This window comes from Vombatus ursinus, unplaced genomic scaffold (genome assembly GCF_900497805.2).
Source record: "Vombatus ursinus unplaced genomic scaffold, bare-nosed wombat genome assembly UNPS02009824.1, whole genome shotgun sequence".
Lineage (NCBI taxonomy): Eukaryota > Metazoa > Chordata > Mammalia > Diprotodontia > Vombatidae > Vombatus > Vombatus ursinus.
In genome coordinates, this window is record NW_020949602.1 from 950,055 (window position 1) to 973,226 (window position 23,172).

The 23,172-nt window shown below is 52.1% G+C and overlaps 2 protein-coding genes across 6 annotated transcripts in view; one reads left to right on the forward strand and one right to left on the reverse strand.

Annotated features, from left to right (window-relative positions):
- The window catches only part of LOC114036312 (NADH-cytochrome b5 reductase-like), a 38,311-nt gene extending 29,474 nt beyond the window's left edge, over positions 1–8,837 (reverse strand). For 4 of the 5 annotated variants that reach the window (XM_027852771.1, XM_027852770.1, XM_027852769.1 and 1 more), the window contains exons 1-2: positions 8,723–8,786; positions 253–460 (exon numbers count right to left, since the gene is read on the reverse strand). In XM_027852771.1, coding sequence (XP_027708572.1) covers positions 253–447 — 195 coding nt within the window. In that variant the 5' untranslated portion in view covers positions 448–460; positions 8,723–8,786. Of the gene's footprint in view, positions 1–252; positions 461–8,722 lie in introns of all 5 variants that reach the window. The other variant, XM_027852768.1, reaches the window with a different exon arrangement.
- Positions 8,838–8,967: 130 nt separating this feature from the next.
- On the forward strand, positions 8,968–21,423 carry MRPL37 (mitochondrial ribosomal protein L37). The gene is made up of 7 exons (XM_027852843.1): positions 8,968–9,322; positions 14,885–15,068; positions 15,161–15,276; positions 17,802–17,987; positions 18,958–19,115; positions 20,198–20,401; positions 21,220–21,423. The coding sequence occupies exons 1-7, from the start codon at positions 8,968–8,970 to the stop codon at positions 21,295–21,297; spliced, it is 1,281 nt and encodes a 426-aa protein (XP_027708644.1). The 3' UTR covers positions 21,298–21,423.
- The last annotated feature ends 1,749 nt before the right edge of the window (positions 21,424–23,172 follow it).

Sequence of the window (23,172 nt, forward strand, 5' to 3'; positions counted from 1 at the left end):
ACAAATAGAGAGGAGAGAGTTCACTGTGGTCTGGAGGAGCCGGGGAAGGGTCCCAGGAAGAGGTGGTACCCCAAGCTCAGCCTGGAAGGATGGGTGAGGACAGCCTGCAGACTCCTCGGATCCCAAGCTGGAGGGGTCCTCGATGCCAATCTGCTCATTTCACACGAGGGAACTGGGGCCCAAACCTTCCATCCATACCCAGTGAAAATGGAGGCAGACTGCCCTGGAAAACATTACTCAGCAAGTTCCTACCTCTTCCTTCTTTCTCCACAGGAGGCTCTTATCTTTCTTGGCCTGGGCTTTTTCCCACCAAGCGAGCTCCTGGTAGTAGATGTCAAACACGCAGGGTTTGCAGCCGCCGCCACAGCATTGAGCAGGCAAAGGTTCAGTGGGTCGGAGTTGCAGCCAGGCTTCCTCATCATCACCTTCCTCCTTCTCCTCCATCATCAGCAGACAGACCCTGCTCAGGAGGGGAAGAGGAGCGAGGGAAGTTAGGAAAGCCATCTGGCTTAGAACAGGGGGCAGTGGTGGGGATGAGCTCCCAACACTAGGCCAGGAAAATCTCTGCCAAGACCCTAATCAAAGTGTCCTACCCAATTCAATCGGACATTTATTAGGCACCGACTATATACGAAGCCCTATGCTTGACTGCTTACTAAATGGTTGTTGATGACTTCTGAGATGAGAAGGATTATGAACCTTGAAATAGAATGGAAGTTCCCCGAGGGCAGGAACTCTCCTTTGTGTCTTTGCAGCCCCATGCTAGCAGAGTGACTGGCATTTAGCAGGTGCTTAATAACCACTGGTTGAGGGGCAGCTAGGTGGCACAGTGGATAGAGCACCGGCCCTGGATTCAGGAGCACCTGAATTCAAATCCGGCCTCAGACACATAACACTTAATAGCTGTGCGACCCTGGGCAAGTCACTTAACCCCACTACCTAGCAAAAAAAAAACACTGGTTGAGTCAAATTGGATTGGGTTGAAATAAACATAATTATATTAGGTGAAGCAGTGGATAGAGTACTAGCCCTGGAGTCAGGAGGATCCAAGTTCAGAACTGACCTCAGATACTAGCCGGGTGACCCTGGACAAGTCACTTCACCCTGTTTGCCTCAGTTTGCTCATCTGTAAAATGAGCTAGAGAAGGAAGGGCACACCACTCCAGTGTCTTTGCCAAGAAAACCCCAAAGGCGATCACGAAGAGTCAGACGTCGAAACAACTGAACAACAGCAACAACAACAAAGAAACAGTTTGAGATGAGTCAGAGGACCCTGGGTTCAAGTCTTGACTCCACCAGTGACTAGCTGTGTGATGTTGGTCAAATGCTGTCTTCTCTGAACTTTGTTTTCCTTGTCCCCAAAATGAACGGGTTGGTGCAGATGACTTTCGAGGTCTCTCCCAGCTCGGACAGTCTCTGGGCCAAAGATTCCAGGAGACGGCAGCTCCGTGTCAGGACAAAGGTCCTAACGATAAGAGCTGTTCCGGGGGAAGAGGGCCCCATCGGAGCTGAGGAGCTAGGTCTCCAAACAGAGGCCGGATGACCACTCCTTGGATGTGTACGTGTAAGGCTTGGACCAGAGGCCTCTAAGGTCCCTTCCAACTCTCTATGTCTGTGACTCTACGAAAGAGTCAATGGGTGGCCTTGGAGGGAAGGAGATTCTTGGGGTAGGGACAGCATGAGCCAAAGGCAGAGGAACAGGATGAGTTTGGGCCAAGGTCGAATTGTGCGGTTTGGTTGCAGCATGGAACGTTGGGCCAAGCACTGGGCAAGGTTTGGAAGATCCAAAGAGAAAAATGAAGCCATCCTCCCTTCAAGAAGCTTACATTCCAATGAGGGGTGGATAGTTGAGGGAGGAGAAAAAGTACTAAGGCCTGGGGGGTGGAGACTGGGGAGGACTGTGGTCAGACCTCAGCCCTTGGTCTCAGTCTGCGCACCTCTAAAATGAGGGGGCCAGATTAAATGGGCTCAGCTCACTCCCCACTCTAGATCTAAGATCCCATGATGGATGGACAGATGGATGGATAGATGGATGGACAGATGGACAGATGGATGGATGACTGGTCAGATGGACAGATGGATGGATGACCCAAGAGACACTATAAGGGGAGAGAGGTGGCTATCAGCAACCAGGCCTCACTTCAGGGCCTGGGAGGGCACAGTGAGGGAAGAGTTAAGTGGCTCCAGGCATGACTTATGATTTATTCTGAGCTTCCTCCATGGGGAAGGAAGTTTGGGATTAATCTGGATTCCCGAGTATTTACACAAGAGGGCCACCGTTTATGTAGAAGGAGCCGTGTCTCATCACTGCACCTGCAAATCCAGGCTCGCCATTGATATCCTGAATGCAAATCAAAAACCAGAAGCAGGGCCTCCGCCAAATGCCAGTAATCCAGACTTGATGGGAATACATTAACCTCCTCCCTCCTGAGTCCTGCCTCCAAAAGGCCCCCCAGCCGGGCTTGCTCCCCTTAATCTTTCCTTTTCAGACTTTTGAGCTTCACTTCTGAGAAATGCTATCAATAAGAATCCCTCCCACCCCTCATTTATCTAGCCCTTTCAGGGATACAAAATGCCTACTTTCCTCACAACTCTCAGAGGTAGGTAGAATAAACATGATTACTCCCATTTTACAGATGAGAAGGCTGGGGCTCAGTGAGGCTACGAGCCTTATAGTTTATATCTCTCAAAGCTGTCCAAATGACAGTGTGGCTAAGTGGATAGTGGCCAGGCATCAGAGTCTTACTCCTGGCACATACTAGGGCTATGTCACCCGGGGAAAGTCACTTAATATTACCATCAGGGCTCCAAATAACTCTTTAAGACTGGACGTCACAGAGCAATAACAGATCTCCGTAGGTAGAGGGAATTTCCCCATTGGGAGTTACTCATATGAATGAAATCAAAGGCTCAGAACAATAATAAAATGATTATTATAATTATTAATTACTATTAAAATAGGTGACCTCAGGGGCCAGGAAGAGTTGTAGATATAGGTTCCATATTAAGGCAAAATTTTCCCAACCATTAGAACTGCTAAAATACATACGTGTGTGTGTGTGTGTGTGTGTGTGTGTGTGTGTGTGTGTGTGTGTGCCTGCCAAGGGCTGGCTTGGTAGGTAGTGAGCTCCCTACCAATGAAGGTATTTTAGCAGAAGCTAGATGGTCTCTTACTGGGAATGTTGCAGAGGGGTTCTTGCCCAGGTAGAGATTGGACTAGATGTTTTATGAGGTCTCCTCTGGACTTGGAGGTTCTCCGATTCTCATAGATTCTCAAGGGTCATTCGTCTTTTGGCCAAATCATTTCTTCAGTGATTTCCATTCCTTGGCTGTATCACCTCTTGGGGTAATAAGTCACCTACTGTGTGAAGCCAGACTTCTTTTAGTTGTCCCAGGCTTACTTCACACGAGTTTCAAAAGGGTGCCATCTTGTTCTGGTAATTCAAGTGCTGGTGAGCAAGCCCAGGATACTTTCTCTGCGACATCCCCAGTTTTACAGACTTTAATCCTAGTCTCTTTCACCCTCAGTTTACCAGAATAAAGATGCTTTGATTTTAAATTTGTGCTCTTGGGAGCTGGAGAGGAATCCCAAAAGACAAAAATCCAGAACGGCACTGGGTATCTGACTAAATGCAAGGAAGCAGCCTCTGGGGGAGGAGGGATGGTGTCAGGAACGTGAAGGACTGTAGCATCTCCAAGTCATCTCCTAGGGAGACAAGGTTAGACAATGGGGTAACGAATATTAACTCTGGAATCAGAGAAACTGGGTTCAGATTCTGCCTCTGAGCTTTACTTCTTTGGAGAAGCCATTTTATTTTACCTCTTTGAGCCTCAGTTTCCTCCTTTGTAAAATGGCCTCTGCAATTCCTTTCAGCTTTGAAACTATGATTATCAAGTCCCATCTCCAACTCAATACAGAAATTCCTTCTACAGAGTTCCAAAGAGAGGCTGACTAGCCTCTGCTTGAACACCTTCTGGGACAGGAAGCTCACTACCTTATGAATCAGCCCATTCCATTATCACAGTTCGGTTAGGAAGTGCTTCCATTATGTGAAGCAGCTAGGTGGCTCAGTGGATAAACCACTGGCCTTGGAATCAGGAAGACTCATCTTCATCTTCAGACACTAGCTTTGTGACCCTGGGCGAGTCACTTAACCCTGAATGCCTAAAAAGAATAAAAGAAAGAAAGACAAAAAGAACTACACAGAACTTCAGATCAAAGTCATATTTAGAGCTGGAAGGGAAGTGAGAGGCCCTCAAATCTAATCCCCTCATTTTACAGATGAGGAAAAAAGAGCTTAAGTGACTGGGTAACTAACACAACCAGTTCAGGTCAAATGTAGCACTTGAACCTGGGTCTTCCTGGCTCCGAGACCAGCTCTCTATCCATTAAGCCATGCTGCCTCTCATTTAAAAAAAAAAAAAAGTTTTATATTAAACTCAGGTTAAATGCAGTGGCCAATCCTTCTTCTAGAAAACAAATGAAGAGACATACTTCCCTCCTGTAAGTAGTGAGGTGAGGGACTACGGGTGCAGAATACTGCATAAACTGTTAGAGGTAGCTCTGTTGTTCAATTTTACTTAATGTTTTCTTTGCTATGAAGGAGGGTTGGGGAGCATTAAGTCAGGAAATGACTGATACAAATGTAGCTCTCTCTCTCTCTCTCTCTCTCTCTCTCTCTCTCTCTCTCTCTCTGTGTGGGTGGGTGAGTGTGTGTGTAGACCCCAACTACATAAAAGCTAAACATAATCTGGCTCCCTCCCAAGTAGGGGAGGGGAGGGGCAGCCCAGTGTTTTGTGCTGGGTATGGAGGGAAATGTATCTTCTGATTGTCAGAGAGAATGCTGAGCTCTATCCTGTGTACCTTTCTAATGGACTTACTCTGTTGGTTCCAGAATTCTTCTGAAGAGAGATACATGGACAGAGGAAGCTCTAAGGAGGGAAGAGAGAAAGTCTTTGGAAGCTGCAGACATGTAGAGGAAGCTGGCTCACCAACACTCCCCTGATTCCCAAAGTCTTTCTCTAAGAGGAGGCCCCTGTCTCAGAGAGGAGGAGAGCCAAGGGATCCCAGCTGGGGGCAAGGAGGAGAGGCAGGCAGACTCCGGCAGCACTGCCAAGATGAGGTGCCCTTTTCTATCCTCCATGAGGGGTATTGGCCTAGAGTTATACTTACCTGTGACCCCTCAACTATCTGTCCAGTCAAGGGATGTGAAGTTCAGGATAACAGAAAGCCACATCCCTGGGCGCTCTCAGGGAGGGTGGGCAGTCCTTACACTTGGTTTTTCATCTCTTTGCCAAGCACTGTTCTTTGGGGTTACAACCTGTGCTATTCACAGGATTTGAAACACTCCAGGTAGGAGGTTTCCTTGACATGAACCCATTTGGAAAACTGAGCACAAACATATCACATTTATATTGTGCCTGAAGGTTTCTGAAGCCTCTTGCCCATCCATTATCTCACTTGAGTCTCCTAACACCCCCTGAAGTGGTATGTGCAGGTGTTCCTGTTCCCATCAGAGACGTGGAAAGTGAGGCCCAGAGAGGGGCACCGTGAACAAGCAGGAGGGCCAGGAAGAAGGCCCAGATCTTCCTGTCTCCACGTCTCACTCCAGACTTATTTCTCCATGGAGATAGAGTGCTCTCAGGAAAAGTGCCATGGTCCTGAGCCGAGGGAAGAGGGAAGCGGGCTTCTCCCCAGCCCAAGTCGCTCACAATAGGAGACGTCAAAAGGATGAGGAGTGGCTGGAAGGAAACAATTCTGGCTGGGCCCAGAGTCGGGGGTGGGGGGTAGGGGTGGTAGGGGGAGGGCTCATGAGCACTTTCGAGGACCGCTCTTTGATCAGCTGTATGTTGTAAGGCCCTGATGGGCAGAATGGAGATGGGGAGTGACAGGGAGGTAGATTTCATCTCAATATTGAGAAGTCTGAACCCCAATTTCATGGCCTTTTGCCTCCGCTGCTTTGCCACTGTAGACCATCCCATCCCTCTGACTACTCTGTCCTCCCTTGACTCCTGAGAAGCCATCTCTCCAGCTGCTCCTTCTCTTGCTGGCTTCCTGCCCTCTCCCCAGACACTTACTGCTGTTTGCGGTCTCCACCTCCCGTCCCCGGCCAAGTCTGGGCTGTTTCCCTCTCCCCAATATCTCTCAACATTCACCCTCTTCTCTCTACTCCCCCAGACACTCTCCCGGTTTAGACCTTCATCATCTCTTGCCCATGCTATCACAGTGGCCTCCCTATCAGCCTCCCTCTCTTAAGTCTCTCCCCACTCCACACATCTTCCACACAGCTGCCAAAGAGGTGTCATACTGCCATCAGATCCCTGCTCAATAAACTCCTCTAACTCCCTATTACCTCGAGAATCAAATTGTTGTTGTTCAGTCATTTTCAGTCATGTCTGACTCCTCATGACCCCATTTGTGGTTTTCTTGGCAGAGACACTGTAGTGGTTTGCCATTTCCTTCTCCAGCTCATTCTACAGATGACAAAACTGAAGCAAATAGGGGTAAGTGACTTACCCAGGGTCACACAGCTAGTAAGTACCTGAGGCTGGATTTGCACCTAGGTCTTCCTGATTCCAGGACCAGTGCTCTATCCATTGTGCCACCTAGCTGCCCTAGAATCAAATATAAACGCCTTTTTGTGGCATTTATAATCTTATTATCCATTACTCCCCTTCACTCGCTCTAGGTCAGAGCCAACCTGTCCCTCACACACTCCGTTTCTAGTCTCTGAGCCTTTGTAGAAGCTGTTCCTCATGCTTGGAATGCCCTCTCTTGTCCCCTCTACTTCCTTTCAGTTCAAGGGCCGTCTTTTGTGTGAAGACTCTTCAGATCACCCCAAGTTGTTGGTGCCTTCCCCCAACCAACAGAAATGCCTCCCATTTATTTGGTATATACTTAATCTGTTGCTGTGGTCTCACCTGGGAGAATGGAAGCTCCTGGAGGGCAGGGCCTATTTCATTTTTGTCTTTGTATCACATCTTTTAGCACAGTGCATGGCATACAGTGGATGCTTGATAGAACTCAAATGCCAGCTCCTCCTCTGAGAAGCCCTCCCTGATACCCAGGGCTGATCCCCCAGCTTGCTCCTTCAACCTCGCCAGGCTCTTTCTTTGGACTCCTCTAATGTGTTCATTGAGGAAACATTAATATCAGGTTCACCAGAGCAGCACTTTGTCGGCTTCAACATAGTAACATTGCACCAGGGCATTAGAGCAACACAGGTTTGAACCAGTAAGTTTGTATATTACAGTTATGGGGGGAGGGGAGGGAATCCTGCCTCATTAGTTCAGTTCAACAAACATATACTAATGACTTCTCCACATGTGGCCTCAGGCCACAGGCTCTCCACCCCTGACTAAGACCTTGGCCTCAGAGGGCTTACCTTCTATGGGAAGGAGTCAGGGAGAAGTTGGTTGAAAAGGTACATGGGAATGTACAGAAGGTTAGATGGGATGGAGAGAAAGGAGAAATCCAGGGAAGGGTTCTAGGGATGTGAAAGAAGGGAGGAAATGCTTTGTCCTGGGGTTGGGGACAACCAAAGAAGGCTTCCCAAAGTAGGGAGAACTGGACTTGAGCCTTGAAGGAACAGATAGGTTCTAAAAGGCAGGGATGAGGGGAGAGTATATTCTAGACATGGGGAATGGGCCACCTAAGGGAATGGAGGAGGATGGAGGGGAAGTGGGACTAGGGAACCATTAGTTCTGCTTGCTTGGATGGCAGAATGCATAAATATGAACCAGAACTGGAGATGGGGCGGGTGCAAATCCCTCCTTCTGAAGGAAGAAACCCCAAGCCTGTTTCATCACCTGTCAAAAGGTGGTGGTGGGGAGGCCAGATGATCCTTAAGGTCTCTTACATATCTAAAGAGCCCGGGGCTAAGCACGGATCCCCAGGGCTCTCCACTGGAGACTCTTTCAGAGTCATCATTGACCCAGTCACCACTCCTCTGGATTAAGCCAGTTCCAAATCCATGTAATTATCTGGTCACATGGCCCAGTTTCCATCTTTTCCACAAGAAGAGCATCAATCAATCAACCAAACAAGCATTTATTAAGTGACTATTCCTGTATATGCCAGGCATTGTCCTGGTGCTAGGGGGAGCTGGGAAAGTGGGGCATAAAGTGTAAAAATAGCAAAGGGGGAGGAGAGTCCACTCTAAGCTCCCTGATAACTCTCAACCCCAAAGTTCCAACCACAGATCCCAGGGGCTCCCCAAGGAAGAGGCCTCTACAAGCTGACATTGAACCTTCAATGGACACCTTCCTGCTCGGGTCTCAGTTTCCTCCACTGTAAAGTGAGAGGAGTGCTCTCTAAGCACCTTGACAACTTGTAAAGAGCACAGAATCCGGGCACTCCACTGGTCACCTCCAGCCAAACAAGCCAATGTGACATCATCAGTGACCCCTTTGGGGGTCAGGCCCTAATCGCTCTCCCTGTGCTGGAGTCAAGCACACCAGGGGTGGCTATATACCGCTCCACGACTCTGGGCCTCAGTTTCCCCTTCTGTAAAATGAGGGGGTTGGCCTAGATGACCCCTGGGGTCCCTCCCAGCTCTAAGTCCCTGTTGCTAGGCTGGAAGGCTGGGCCTAGGAGAAGATCGGGGAGTCGAGGATCCGTGATCTCTCCGCTCGGCCTCCCACCCAGCAGACATCCCTACAGCTTAGCTCGGTTCCCCCGGCTGTCCAGCCTGGCCCACCCCGGGGCTCCTCAAGCACATACCTCTACTGTCTGGTGCCGAAACACTCACCTCCGTTGCGGGCCGCTCTGCTGAGCTCCGCCTCTTCGGGGCGTGGCCAGTACTTCGCCGACTCTCCCTTACCGGCCTGAGTCTGGGATGGAGCGGGAGGAAGGAGAGCTGAGCCAGCGGCGATTGGCTGCGGAGGCCGCCGATCTGCGTCCCGTGACCTCGCCCCGCCCCAGCTGCGCGCGCATCCCGCCTCCCGGCGGGCCTTGCGGCGAGCACTATGGCGGCGGCCGTCTGTGGTCGGCCGGTGGTCGGGGCGCTGAGGGCAAGGGCGGCCCCGGGGGGCGTCCTGGGCTCGGGGGGGCCCCGGCGCAGCGCCTACGAATGGGGCGTGCGCTCCACGCGCAAGCGCGAGCCGCCGCCGCTGGACCGCGTGTACGAGATCCCGGGTGTGGAGCCCGTGACGTGGGCCGGCCTCCTGCACCGGCAGCCCGGCCTGGCCAGGCCCGTGTTCCCGCCGTGGGAGCGCGGCTGGGAGGACCCGAGGCGGCCCAGGCCGATCCCGCGAGACACCCACCCCCTGCGGCGTGAGGTGCCCTGCCACGTGATGCACCAGCGCTGCCGCCTGCTCGAGGGTGAGTGAGGCCGCCGAGGGGTAGACTGAGGCCAGGGAGGGGCAGGGCCGGACACAGATGGGGAGACCGAGGACGGGGGTGGGGGGGGAAAGATTCCAAACCTCCGTTCTCCGACCCCCCTCCCCAAAAATTGAGTGCACTTTCCATTGAACCACACTGCCAGGGTCTCGCGGGGATTAAGTGTCAGTGAAGCAATAGCTCAGATTTGCGTAGGTTGCAGGTTTGCAATATTCATACGAACCGCGCAACGTCGGTGCTGTTACTTTGTATTCTGCTGCCTGGCTTCCGACCTCATCACCCTCCAAAGTCACCAGTGATTTCTTAACTAGTCCAAAGTTACAAATGGGGAAACTGAGGCCCAGAACCTGGAGGACTCTCCTGGTCTATCAATGCTCATCCTTCTTGACCTCTCTGAAATTAGAATCTATTGACCACCTTCTCTTCTCCCTAGGTTTTTGGGACACCCCTCTCTCCTGGTTTTCCTCCAGCCTGTTAGGTTGTTCCTTCTCCGTCTCCTTTGCTGCGTGGTCTCGGTCACATCCTCTAACTCTAAGTGTCTCTCAGGCTTCCTGACTAGTTCTGTGACTTTGGGCAAGTCCCTTAACTTCCGTTTGTTTCAAACTTCAGCTGTAAAATGAGGAAAATCACAGGACCTGCTTCCCATGGTTGTTGGGAAGATTGAATGAGATAATATTTGCAAAGCATTCAGCACAGCGCCTGGCACATTGTAGACACTGTAGAAATGCTAGCTGTTAATGTTCTAAGACATCTCAGACTTTGTCCTGTTTAACTCAGCATGTCCAAAACCCCATTCATCTCCTCTCCTTCTCTGCCTCCCCCCAACTTCTTGTTACTCTTGAGGACACCACCATCCTCCTAGTCTGAAGTATCATTCTCAAGCCCTCACTTTCCCGCGTCCTTCATAGCACCTCCCCAGTGTGCCCCCTTCTCTCATCTGACGCTGCCCCTACCCTGGTGCAGCCTCCAGCACCTCACGCCTGCATTATTGTAATGGCAGCTGAGGTGGGGATGGGGGTGGGGGGTCTGCTGGCCTCGGTCTCTCCCCCCTTTAGTCCGTCCTTCACTCAGCTGTCAAAGTGATCTTCCTAAAATGCAGGTCTGACTGTATCACTCACCTACCCCCTACTCAGTAAGCTCCAGTGGCTCCTTATTACCTCCAGGATCCAATATAAAATCTCTGGGGCTTTAAAGCCCTCTATGACCTGCTCTTCTGACACCCCCTCGTATACTCTTTGTGCCAGTGACACTGGCCTTCTGGCTGTTCATCACCCTAGACCCGCCATCTCCCGACTTAGCGTGCTCCCCATGCCCAGAATGCCCTCCCTCTTCATCTCTGCCTCCAGGCTTCCCTGGCTTCTTTCATTTCTCAGCTAGAATCCCACCTTCTGCAAGAATCCTTTCCCAGGCCTCTGGATCTCAGCCCCTTTCCTCAGAGACCAGCCCCAGTGGTCTCATCTGTGTCTTGTTTGTACATAGTTGTTTGCGGAGTGGTTTATGTCTCCCACAGGCCTGGGATGTCGCTGGGAGCAGGGGCAGTTTTTATCTTTCTTTGTATCTCTTGGGCTTAGCCCAGGGCCTACACATAGTAGGTGCTTAATAAATGCTGATTGACTGACTGACTACAGATACAGAACCTCACCACACAGCTGGTGAGTGTGTAAGTCATGAAACCTGAGGGTGACAGTGGGCGGTTTGTAGCGTTGGAATTGTCCACTCTTCTTCCACCTCCGTCAGCCTACGGCAGTTGCCAAGTCCTGTCAGTCTTGCCAGGGTGGTCTGTTCTGTATCCATGGTCCTACTGGTGGTCTTCATCCCCTTTTCCTGAGTGGTCGCAGCAGCCTCCCTGATTCGTCACCCCACCTCTAGTCTCCTCTGTGTTTGTCCTCCACGAAGCTGCCAAATTGCTGTCCCTCGATCACGGATCTGATCCATCCCCCCGGAACGTGGCTGTTTGGCTCTTACGGCCCGTCGCGGTCTGGCTCCAAGCTTGTTGTACAGAATTTCCGGGCAGTCCAGCCCAAGTGGCCGCTTGCTGTTTCTTGTACCCTGTGCTGGGAGTGCTCTCTCATCTTTGAAATGTCGGGGCTGGACCAGAGAATTTCTGTGGCATACCAGGGGTCGCAGGTGTCTTACAAATGGGAAAGACTGTTTCCAGGCAGAGGCGCTGCTGACCTGAGTTTACAGTCCTACCTCTGATATGTGTGACTTTGGGCACATCATGTAACCTCTCAGGGCCCCACTAGAGAAGGTGCTGAGCTTCATGGGGAGACCTCCCCTGGGAGTTACTCTGTAATGTACTAATGAAATTGCCAATCCAGTCACTGCTGTGCAGAAAAAGGTGCCATGTCTGGGAGGGGTTTTATGGGACAGCAAAGAGACAGCGTGGATCCGGGAAGGATGTCGGATCATCCAGGCCAACCAAGCCCCGGAGCAGGGAGGGGGCTTACCCAGATCGCCATTTGTAATAAAGGTCTTTTGACTCCAGAATCCAGTATTCCTTACACTGATTACATTACGCTATGAATAATGTCTCTGGGCTTCAGTTTGCTCCTTTGGGAAATGAGGGACTGAAGGCCAAACTCATAATTCTTGCTCTGTTCCTGTGCGCCTAGTAGGTGCTTAATACATGTTTTGAATTGGCCTGCCCTGGGCTCTGTCACTTTGTCCCTTTTAAGCGTCCTCTGCAGATGGGACGGGCCCGTCTCTAAGGTCTCTCTCACTTGGACTTTCTGAGAATCTGAAAGCTCAGTGTGTCCCAGAGTCTGCTCTCTGTGGTACAGTCTAAGAGGCCTGGCCTGGGAGCCTGACTCTGTCACAGCTCACTGGGTGCCGGTGAGCAAGTCATTTCCCCCTCCCAGCATTAGTTTCTTCCCCCATAAAGTAAAAATGGTCAGACTTTTCCTGCTTATCTCACAGGACCAGGACGAACTGGTGAGATGGTGGGTGCTCAGGTTTTGTTACATCAGTGGGAGCAGGCAATATGCAGAGATCCAGGTGGGCCAAAGGGATGAGAGCCATGGGGACCTTGGAGACTCTTGCCCCCCCCTGCCCCCCCTTTACAGAGTCAGGGATTATGATCCAGAGACAGGGAAGGGCTTGCTCAGGGTCACAGGGCAAAATGTTTGGACCAAGACTGGGTTCCCTGGTTCCCACGCTGTTCTTTGTGGCAGGTAGAAGTCCCCAAAGATCCTGCATGATTGTAAGGGCTGTTCTCCACTCTGGTGTGTCTTCTTTGTCCTTCCCCAGAAGTCAATAGGAGAATCAGAATAGGGCACCTCCCGGCAAGGGGATTTGGGGGAACTGAAGAGGGAAAGGCTGTGGACATCCAGGAAAAATAACATGGGGAGCCAGCGTAAGTGGCAATTGTTTGGCCTACAAAAGAGGATTGGACAGGCCTTCTGTTCGTGTAGACAGAAAGATTGACTTTCTCCTTGGGCCCAGGTAGCAGCCTTTGAATCCACAGGGAATTCCAGGGAAGAAAGTTTCTACTCCAAATTAGAAAGTGCTTCTCCGGGCACAGTGTTTAGTCTTTCTCTGTACCCCCAGTACTTAGCAGTGTCTGGCACGTAGTAGACACAGAATGAATGCTTGACTTAATAATCCCGGGCATTCTGCAGGAAGAGAGAAGTGCTCCCTCTCACTGAAGGTGGCCGCTTTGCAGTAGCTGGCTTTAACAGCCCGTACAGGACCTTATGAAGGGGACGCCTCCTTTAGGATGTGGCTAGAGAGAGATGGCGGCAGATTAGCACTCAGAGGCCCCGGGTGGGGTGGCACCCTGGCTCCTTACTACCTTGTGTGACCCAAACAATTCACTTCTCTCTGGGCCTCAGTTTCTTCTTCTGTAAAATGAAGAGGTTGCACTAACTGAACTTAAGGGCTCTTCCAACTCTAGATCCTGTGCTCCTGTGGCCTCGGAAACCTCTTCCCCCTCTGAGAGCTTTTGATGTGATTATGTGACTTGGGGGTGGGGGAGTCCCAACTTCTTAGTGATTTCATTGTTATGAGCAGCTCCCAGTATTGAAACTCACTCCACCGATGCAGATTGGCACCTCATCTGTCACTTGTCAGAAAGGGAACGTGACTTCTGTCGGTGACTGGACTGGAACCGAGGTCTTTTTGACTCCAAATCCAGGCCATTCATCTCCTGTGCTGCACCGCCTCTCTTTCACTGGGGAGGAAGCCAAAGGCAGCAGTCTGGGTCTGGGAAGGGATCTTCCAGGGCATCTGATCTGAACCCTTGTCGATTTCTGGAAGCTTCTCCACAACGTAACCGGACAAGCGGTCACTTTGCCTCTGTCTAAACAAGCCAGCAGTGACTTCCCGGGTTTATGGCAGGGTGCCTCTGTAAACAGTTAGCTGTGTAGATGGGACCTGGGCTGTAGTGGAAAGAGTGCTGGGTTTGGAGGCAGAGGACGTGTGTCTGAATGCTGCTTTTTTTTTTTTTTTTTTGCTCGGTGTGACTTTGGGGAAGCCTCTGTTTCTCATCTGTGGAATGAGGAAGGTGGACTAGTGAGCTCTCAGATCACTGCATGTTCAGCTTTATAGGGAGCTACCTGGCCTCACCAAACCTCCCTGGGCCTCGTAGACATAGCCTGTTAGCAGTGGCTTGAGATTTTTCCAAGCCTGGAGACTGATGGCTAAACCAGGGCTGTGCTTCAGTTCTCCCGATTGCCAGGCTAGGAGTAGTGGTGATGGTTCATATTTTATAGTACGTGCACCTTGGGAGGTACCCACCACGAGAGTTACCCTTATTTTATATGTAAGGGAACAGGCCCAGAAAGGTAAAAAAGACCTGCCCACTTGCTGGCGATGTTCAGATTGATTTCAGAGCTTTTGTCTTTAAGTTTGGAAGCCTTCCTTCTGCCCTCTGGAGGGAAGGGCGTCTTTTTGAATTTGACACTCTCCACCAGCATTCTGTGCCACCCAGAGACACGACCCATTCTCTGATAATAGTCCTTCCAAGGCATCCAAGACTCACTTTCAGTCTGGCTCTTGATGTTTAATTCATGACTTGTCCCTGAGTCTGAGCAAGCTTGTGGCAGCTTTCTCGCTTTAATAAATGGCCTGCTGTCAAAAGCTCTGCCAACCAGGTACGGGTACTTTGAGTGATGTGTGGGGAACATGTGGCCAGGGACTTGGACCCACTACTCAACCCCCACCCCCCCATTACAGGATCCCAGGAGAGCTGAACTGTGGCATTCAGGGCTGTCACCCCGTTCCCCCCTCCATAGGGAGCCCCAAAAGCACCTGTTGAATTTAGAGGTAGGTTGGGTGGGACCTGAAACTCCTCTTTGATGCCCCCTTTCATAGTAGCTGCTCCAATCCCAATTGTCTTTTTGGGTTTGTTTTTGTTTTTGTTTTTTTTGGCAAGGCAATTGGGGTTAAGTGACTTACCCAGGCTCACATAGCTAGTAGGTATCAACTGTCTGGTCTGAGACCAGATTTGAACTCAGGCCCTCCTGATTCCAGGACCAGTACTGGATCAACTGCACCACCTGGCTGCTCCTGCTGATTTTCTTTTTTGCTTAATTCCCCCGCAAGGTGTAAAGCAAGCGCTGTGGCTCACCAAGTCCAAGTTAATAGAAGGCCTCCCAGAGAGAGTGCTCAGGCTGGCCGAAGAGCCAGCAAGCCATATCGAGAACCAGGATGAGCAGGTCCGGAATGCCATCTGTCACGCACGCCTGTGGCATTCCACTGAGGACATCCCCAAGAGAGAGACGTACTGGTAAGCCTGCAGAAGCACATTGCCCTGCTGCGCTCATGACGAAAGAAGAGTTGGCGCCACTCACCCATGTGTCTCGTGTTTCTCCCCCAAAGCCCTGTCATTGTGGACAGTCTTATACAGCTGTGTAAGACGAAGATTCCCCAGTACCCTGCCCTGACCAGGAGGATCCAGGCCAGGGACTACATGCTGTCGACGTCGTGGCATCGAGGTCAGTGCTGCTGGGGTGTCCCCGGGCCTCCACCTCACCCCTCTTCAGTTTGTCTCTCTGTGCAGTGGGTCAGTGAGGACTTCTTATCTCGAGGGTTATGTGGGGAGGGTGTGTGTGCAGTAAAGCCGCTAGTGATGCCGGAGGTAGGACACCCGGGTTCCAGGCCCGGCTGCTCCCTCCTTGTGGGCAGGCCTTTGGGTGAGTCACTTCACGGGGCTGGATGTGCCCTCTCAAGTGCTCCCTGTATGAGTGGCACCCTCTGTCAGAACCTGCGTTCCTGGAGGGCTTTGTTTGGTATTTCTGTCCTTCAGCACTTAGCACTAACAGGTGCTTACTAAATGCTAGTTCGTTCAGGGGCCATCCCAGCACAGCATCCCCAGTCTTCCCTCCCCACTCTGAGCCCTGTGAAGGAGGGACAGCTTTGGGGGGGTTGAACAGAGATGGCCAGGATCCCATGGAGGCTGCCGCCTTCCTGGTAGAGCTCGCCAGCAGCCTCTGCTGCAAGGGGCCTGTGCAGAAGAGTCTGGAGTGACAGAAAGCTCGGCACCCTCAATCAATTAGAACCTCATTAAGTAGAGAAGTGCATAATAGCAAACATCAAATGTTGCCTCTAATTAAACTCCTCCATTCCCTGTAGTCACAGAGGAGGGATGTGTGGAGGATTGAATTAGAAACCACTCTGGTGTGGTCTGTGGGGAGGCCTACTACCCAGGGTCACCCAAGGTCCAGGGATAGTTACTGTCTTCCCTGCTCCTGTGGTCAGGAAACAAGAAGTTACTGAGTTATCTCAGAAGGGAGACTTCTTCTGCCCTTGCATTTTACAGATGAGGAAACTGAGTCATAGAGTGGTAAAGTGACCCACAGGAAAATAAAACCATTTTACAAGGTTTAAAGTAGCCAGGCTGGTTTTTTAAAAGCCTCCTAGACTCTGTCCTCATGAGTCCTCTGCACTTAGGGCCACCTCCTCAGGCAGGGCCTGGTTTTTCCCAGCATGGCTACAATTGCTTGGGCCACTCCTCTTTGGGAGTTCCCAGCAAAGCCTGTTTATGAGCCACATGAGACCATCAGTCTCACTGCTCAGAGTGCGGAGGTTTTTTGCTTCTTCACAACAACTCTGTTTCCCAGCTTATTAAGTCACTGCACTTACTTGGCTCCAAATGACTTCTGGCTTTTTCCACTTATCAGATCCACCTCAAAAGGACAAAGCTTCAGTGCCCTCCAGGACAGTCAGAGCAGTGTCAGGAATTTTCCAAAGAGGAGCTCAGACAGTAGGCACTAGAGAGGAGGTGGAGGCTGAAGGGCCTGTGCTTTCCTCCCCTGGGCAGGCCAGCCTTAGGCTCAGCTGTGGGTGCCATGTTTTAGAAGAGGCATTGACAAGCTGGAGCACATCCATGGGGGGCAGCTGGGAGGGTGACCAGGCTTCAGAAGTACTTGTTTAGGAGCAACCAGGCATGTTTAGCCTGGAAAAAAAGAAAATTTAGAGCAAAGTGACATTTTCAAGTGCCTGAAAGACTGTCATGTGAAAGAGAGATGGGGCTTGTTCTCTGGTCCTGGAGGGTGGAACTAGGAGGATTGGCTGGAGGCTACAGAGAGGCCAGCTGAGACTTGGGCTCCCCACTAAGTGGCATGGCCCGCCCTGGGAGCAGGACATAGGTGGGAACAGTCTGGAGGGGATGCAGTTCCTGTTGAGATGCAGCAGGAGTCCACTGCCCTTGCAGGGCCAGGACTTGATCTGAGCAAAGGAGGCTTGACTGGAGCAGGGACTTGGGCTCCCCTGGCCTCTGGGTTCTGGAACTCATTCCCATGGGTCAAGGCCTACGTGTTCGTTTCCTTTATTAAGCACTTAAGTTGGGTCACTGTCACTCACCAGGAGAGGTGTGAGGTTGGGATTTCCTGCCCTCCTGCTGCTTGCAGTTGGAAAAACCATAAGTGCTGACCGGCTCCCTGGCTGGATCCCTGATAGGAGTATGCACCCTTTCCCCCCAGGCAGGTTGTAACCGAGCCTGCCTTCACATCCTGCATTCTCATAGTCTTTTCATAATTCCTGCTTCTCGGTGCTGTCTCGGCTCTCCCTTGGGCCGTATGGTCTGCCATACAGAGTGAGGCTTCTGGGGACAAGGGGTTCATCGTAGGAGACGGGATTTAGAGTGGGAAGGGGCCTTGCGGGGGCTTCATGCCCTTCTCCCTCTTGTTTTTCAGCCGAAGCAGCAGGCTCAGGTGAAGAGATTTCCCCAAGGTCACGTAGCTAGTATGTCCACAATAGGACTTGCTGCCTCCCAGCCTCATATTCCATCTGGGGGCAGAGGCAGAGACAGCTAATGCACATATCTTGGGATATTATGAGTTTCAATTATCTGTGTACGTGCCCTCTCTGCTGACTAGCCTGTGAGCTCTTTGGGGGCAAAGCCCCTATCTTTGGATCTCCCCTAACATCTGACCCTGTTCACTGTACTCAGTAGGGGCTTCATAAACATATGTTGTGCTTGTACAGCAAGGTAGCTGTTTGCCTATTTCTCTCCTTACAGAATCCATTTTCCTTCAGATCCGTGGTCTTAACGGGATTCGTTTGAGTGCCAAGGATCCTTTACTGCCAGTCGCGTGTCAGGAAGAGGTCCAGGCTACAGAGAATCACGTCCTGGAGACCTTCTTCCCCATAGCGCCAACCATTAATCTTCAGGAATGTGATGTTTATCATGTGAGAGATGACACAGGTTGGTAGACACGAGGGGGCAACCATTCGTTTACCTGAAGGGCCGCTTGGAGGCTAGATGGCGCAGTTGGGATGGGGAGGGGCAAAGGTGAGGCTCTTCTTGCCTCCTGTTACATATCGTTCCCCTTGTCCAGGTAGCAATTTAGTAACTTTAGGAGGATGAGACACGTGGTTGTGGCAGCATTGCACCAGTGAAGGGGGGTGGGTGCAGCAGAGCTGGCAGCTTGTCACCTGAGAAGGAGCCCTTTCGTCTCCCCTCCTGGAAGGTCTGACCACTGCCCTTCCGAGGCCATGGCAGTCTGGGCTGTCAGTGTGGTTGCTCCAGACTGGTACAAACAAGGCCCCTGGGTAAACTGCACCTTCTGCTCTGGAATCCTTGGCCCCCACTAGGATTTTCCCATCCCTCTTCCTCGTCGAACAGAAGGAGTGGCCTCGTCCTGTTTGTGGTTGCAGACACCAGGGATTTTTCTTCTCAGACAACTCCCTAGTTAGACATACGCTTTTCTTTTTGTCCTCGTCATTCGCACCCGGCGTGGTGAGCCGAAGTGGGTCCTCCTGACGCATTCCGCCCGTGGGGCCCTGGGTGTGCCCCTGAGATGCTGGGGTTCTGGGCAGGCTGCTGCCAGGGCTCAGCGGTGGAAGCCGCTCACCCCCAGTGGGGAATCGCGGGGCCAGAGGCTTCTCTCCCCTGCCCCCCAAGTGGCCATGTCAGTGCCTCACGTAGCTCATCTCTGCCTCTTCACTTTTCACCAGCTGTCTCTGGAAGCGCTCAGCTGGTCATGGGATTGATCCGCAGCCACCAGAAAGTTCTCTTCCCCTGGCTTGTGACTGAGCTGTGCTGTGGCTCGAGGCTGAGGCCGTGAGGGGAAGGGGCCCGTGCTGCTCCCTGACCAGCCCAGCCTCCACCCCGTGGCCTGCTTGGCTCGATGCCACGGTCACTCAGCCAGCCTTCCATGGTTTCCACGTTCCAGGTTTCCACGAAGGCTACCCTTACCCCCATCTGCACACTGTGTACTTCATGGAGGCAGCCAATAATCGCCGGGCCCGGTTTCGACCTGAGCAGCTTCGAGCCAAGATGATCATGTTCGCCTTTGGCAACGCCCTGGCTCAGGCCCGGGCTCTGTATGGGGTACGTGCTCTCCCGTCTTCTTCGCTGGCCCTGTTGGCTGAGGAAGCTGCCGCCTGTGAAGCTGGCTGTGCGTGTGCATGTGCGTGTGTGTGAGCCCCCTAGCAGCATTTGTGCGGGCCTGATGAGGGCAGAGGGACTGATTGCAGGGAGGGAAGAAGTCCCCTTCCTGCCCCTTTGGGTCCAAACCACTCTCAGGGTTGTGCTTTGCCTCATTTAAGCAGCTTTGCAGCGATTAAGGGAGCCGGACCCCAAAATGGTCCAATGGCCAAGGTCCTCAGAGTGGTGGGGAGTGCTCCTCACTGATGGTGACAGTTGGCCTGGGCTCCTGGAGAGGCTAAGGGGCTGAACAGGAGTCACCCTGGGGCCCTTTAGCTTGTGACAGCGCTGCTTCCAGGAAGGATGCTTGGCCTCGTCACTCTCCCCACGACCCCGAGCAGCAAGCCCAAAGCTTTGTCCTGAAATCTCCTGTTGCCTGTGGTTTTCGGTGGGGGAATCCCGTGAGAAAAGTAGGTTTTGTGGACTGGTTAAGCTCTGGCTCCTTCCACCTGTCTGGAGCTGGGTTGTAGACCTGGAATGTGGGGTGCTCACTTAACGCAGCTCTGTGGAGACCCCAAGGCTGGGAAAATGTCCCTTTCTGGGCACCTTTGGTTGCTGGCCAGAGCATCCCCAGCCTTGCTGGAGCCTTTACTGGGCTGATCGCCTTCAGTCCCCAGCCCTTTGCCAGTGCTCCAAGAGGCTGCAAAGTCAAGGGAGGGAAGGAGCAAGGGTCCTTTTCAGGCCCTGGGAGGAGCTCTGCCCCTGCCTGGGAAGTCCCTTCTGGGCCCAGCTGTGGCCAGCTCAGTGCCATTGATGGAGAGCAGCAGGCGTTCTGACCTGTAGGGGAAGGAGACCCAAGAGTATCAGCTGGACGAGCAAGAGCTGGGCCGAATCAAGGCCGGCCGCTGCTGCCTCCTCCTCCTCCTCCCCTGCCCTGAGAGCTGAAGTTGAGCTAAAGGGCCTTTGGTGGGAGCCGGCCAAAGCTGCCTGCCTGGGCTGGACGTCCACCATGATGCCCGAGGTTCTGCTTGTCTGTCTCTCCTCAGGAGGAGGCCCAGGTGCTGGAGCAGCCCATAGTGGTGCAGAGCGTTGGCACGGATGGCCGCGTCTTCCAGTTCATGGTGTTCCAGCTGAACACAACAGACCTGGCTTCCAATGATGGGATCAAGAACCTCATCTGGATGGATTCTGACCAGCTTCTCTATCAGCATTTTCGATGTCTGCCAGTCGTTAAAAGGAAAGTCGTCGTGGTAAGTAGGACGCCAGGTTTGCTCCCTGTCTGTCGACTGCACTCGTGTGTGCGTTGCAGGAAGAATGGGGCCGCCACCCCTTTGTGGTGCAGTTAGGCCACAACTTGCCTCCTCTCTGAAACGGGCACAGAAATCCTACCTGCCTCACTGAGGTGAGCTAATTAGCTCACTGAGCTAATGAAGGGCAGGGCTTGGTGAAGCATAAGGGATGTGTAAAGCATGAGGTTACGAAGGCCCCGCCCTTTCTGAAGCCAGTGCAGCCCTTGGCTGCATTAACGTGAGAGACCTGAGAGGGACATCAGAGATCATGGAATCCAACCGCCCTCATCATAAAGAATAAATGGGGCCCAGAGAGAGAAAGGAAGGTTACCCAGCAGGTCGGGGCCTCTGGCCCCCAGTTCAGTGCTCTGCCAGCTCTGCGTCCCTGCCTCTCGGCCTTGTGAGGATCCTGGTTAGGTACCTGCTAGGGAACTCGGTGAGAGGGAGGAAAAAGCGGGCTGAGCCTTCTCACCAGTGGGAGAGTAAGCCGGCTTCCATGTCCCGACACTTGCTGTGCCCATGAAAGGTAGAGCCACCCAAGGCGCCTCAGAGAAAGATCAGCTAGGCCAGGCTTCTGTACAGATGAGGAAACTGAGGCCCTGGTTCACATAATGCGTTGGCCTCCGCTTCTCTGCCTCCCAGGTCAGGGCTGTCTTCCCTCTGCCTCTTTCTGGGGGGGGGGGGAGTCGGCGTTCTTCAAGCCCCGTGAAACTGACCTTTGTCTCAGTTACATCCATTAAATGGGAAAGCAGAAAAGTGACTCTGTGTATTCTCTCCAGGAACCTGTTGGAATTATTGATTATCAGCCCGGAACTTTCAGGAAGTTTTTAGCAATGTACTTGCACGGTGCAGTCTGAGCGCCAGCCCTCGAACTGTCCAAAGACCTTGCTGGAACACAGAGGCAGCCCTGGGCTCCTGGTGGCAGCCCTAGCCCACATCTGGACCCAATCTCCTGGATGACAATAAAGAGCTATTTATATCCATGAGCTTGTCGTTAATTTCAGGGTGTTTTCAGGATCGTTGCAGCCAGTGAGACTGGTACTTAAAACAATGTTCTAGCCTTTTTTTTTTTTTTTTGGTTAAATATCCTTAGCTAGGAGTACCCAGTCCATTGTCCATCAGGAAATGCATCCAGGCATAGCGAAGGGTGTGCTGAGCCTTCTGGGAGGGCAGTGAGTGTGGTGGAAAAGTCCTTGCTGGGGACAGCCGGCCTAGATTGGCAGGCACTGTTCGAAGCTGTCCCAGGGAATTGGTTGTGCTGGGAGGGTCATTCTGCTACAGGAATTGCTGCTAATGCCCCCTTGGGCATCTCCTGGTTTCAGATACCTTGAAGCTGTGAGCTGGGCCTGGCTGAGGGCACCAAGTGCCCACAGATGCCACTGCTCCTGCCCGATTTCTCAAGATCACTAAGCAAAGCCTCGTTAGTCAGTGATAACTCCCCCTCCCCTTGTGGAGGTTAGTTAACCTCTTATCCCTGGCACCTTATTGTGATTCTCCTGAGATTCCCCACAGAGACCATGGGCATTAACCAGCAGGCGTAGGCCAACCAATGGTGCCATGAGATAGACACCCAGCATCAGCCCTTGTTATGTCATCCTTCCTCAATGGTGGAGCTAGACCCAAGCTGGTCCTCATGCCTGCCCCATCCCTGGCTTCGTTCTGCTGAGTAGGACACATGCTGGCTGTGTGACCCTGGACAAGTTCATTGCCCCCTCTGAGCATCACCTTCCTCCGCTGTAGAGTGGAAATGAGCGATGCCTGGCATTGCTATCGGAGGGACAGATGTGATGTCTGTAAAGTGACTTGTAAATCTTAAAGCACCATGGGAATATTAGGAACTTCCTAACCTATAAAATGGGGGTAATAGTTTTAGCCACCTCAAGGGTGCTGTGTGAAGATTAAATCAGTTTATGGAGAGACAAAAGGACTTTGTGAATTTTAAGTGGGACCAAAATGGCAGCTGTCATTACTGTAATGGTTGTTAACGAGCAAAAGTTATGGGGCAAGTCAGAGATGTCCCTGGGCCTCACACCTAGAGGGAAGTATGGGTATCACCTCGTTGTTTAATCCCTCAGAAGCCCAGAGAAGGAGAGGGACCTGTATCACCTCACCAGCTATGGAATAAGAAAAGCAGAATTTGAACCCAAGTCCTTTGACTCTCAATCTGGGGCTCTCCCCAGCCATGCACTGCCGCTTTGAAAGATTGAAAGGTCACACATGAGGGGCAGCGTGAAATGAAGCCCCCTGGCAGAGCGCAATCCTGTTATCATTTGCTCCTGGCTCTGGTCGGTGGGTGCAGGAGCTGACAGCCGCTAGACGACCAGAGGATTTCCTCTGAGGGCCTTTGCAGCCGCAGCGCGGCCTGCCTCGGTCAGCACTTCTGGACCCGCCGAGGGCCTGCTGGCTGGCTTTGCAGCATTGGAGTAAGAATTCACCTGGCTGTCAGCTCAGGGGCCGGTTGTTTAAAAACAAAACCGAGAGCCATTCTTTCTTGTCTTGTGTTTCTAATAGCGTTTAAAAGAGAAGAGTTGTTCGTTGACTGGGAGCTGCAAGGCCTGTGGGCTCTGAGTGTGTGTGTGTGTGCTTGTGTATGGTGTGATTGTGTGTGGTGTGTATGTGTGTGTATATGGTGTGTTAGTGTGTGGTGTGTGTGTGTGTGCTTGTGTATGGTGTGATTATGGTGTGTGTGTGTGGTATGTGTGTGTATATGGTGTGTTAGTGTGTGGTGTGTG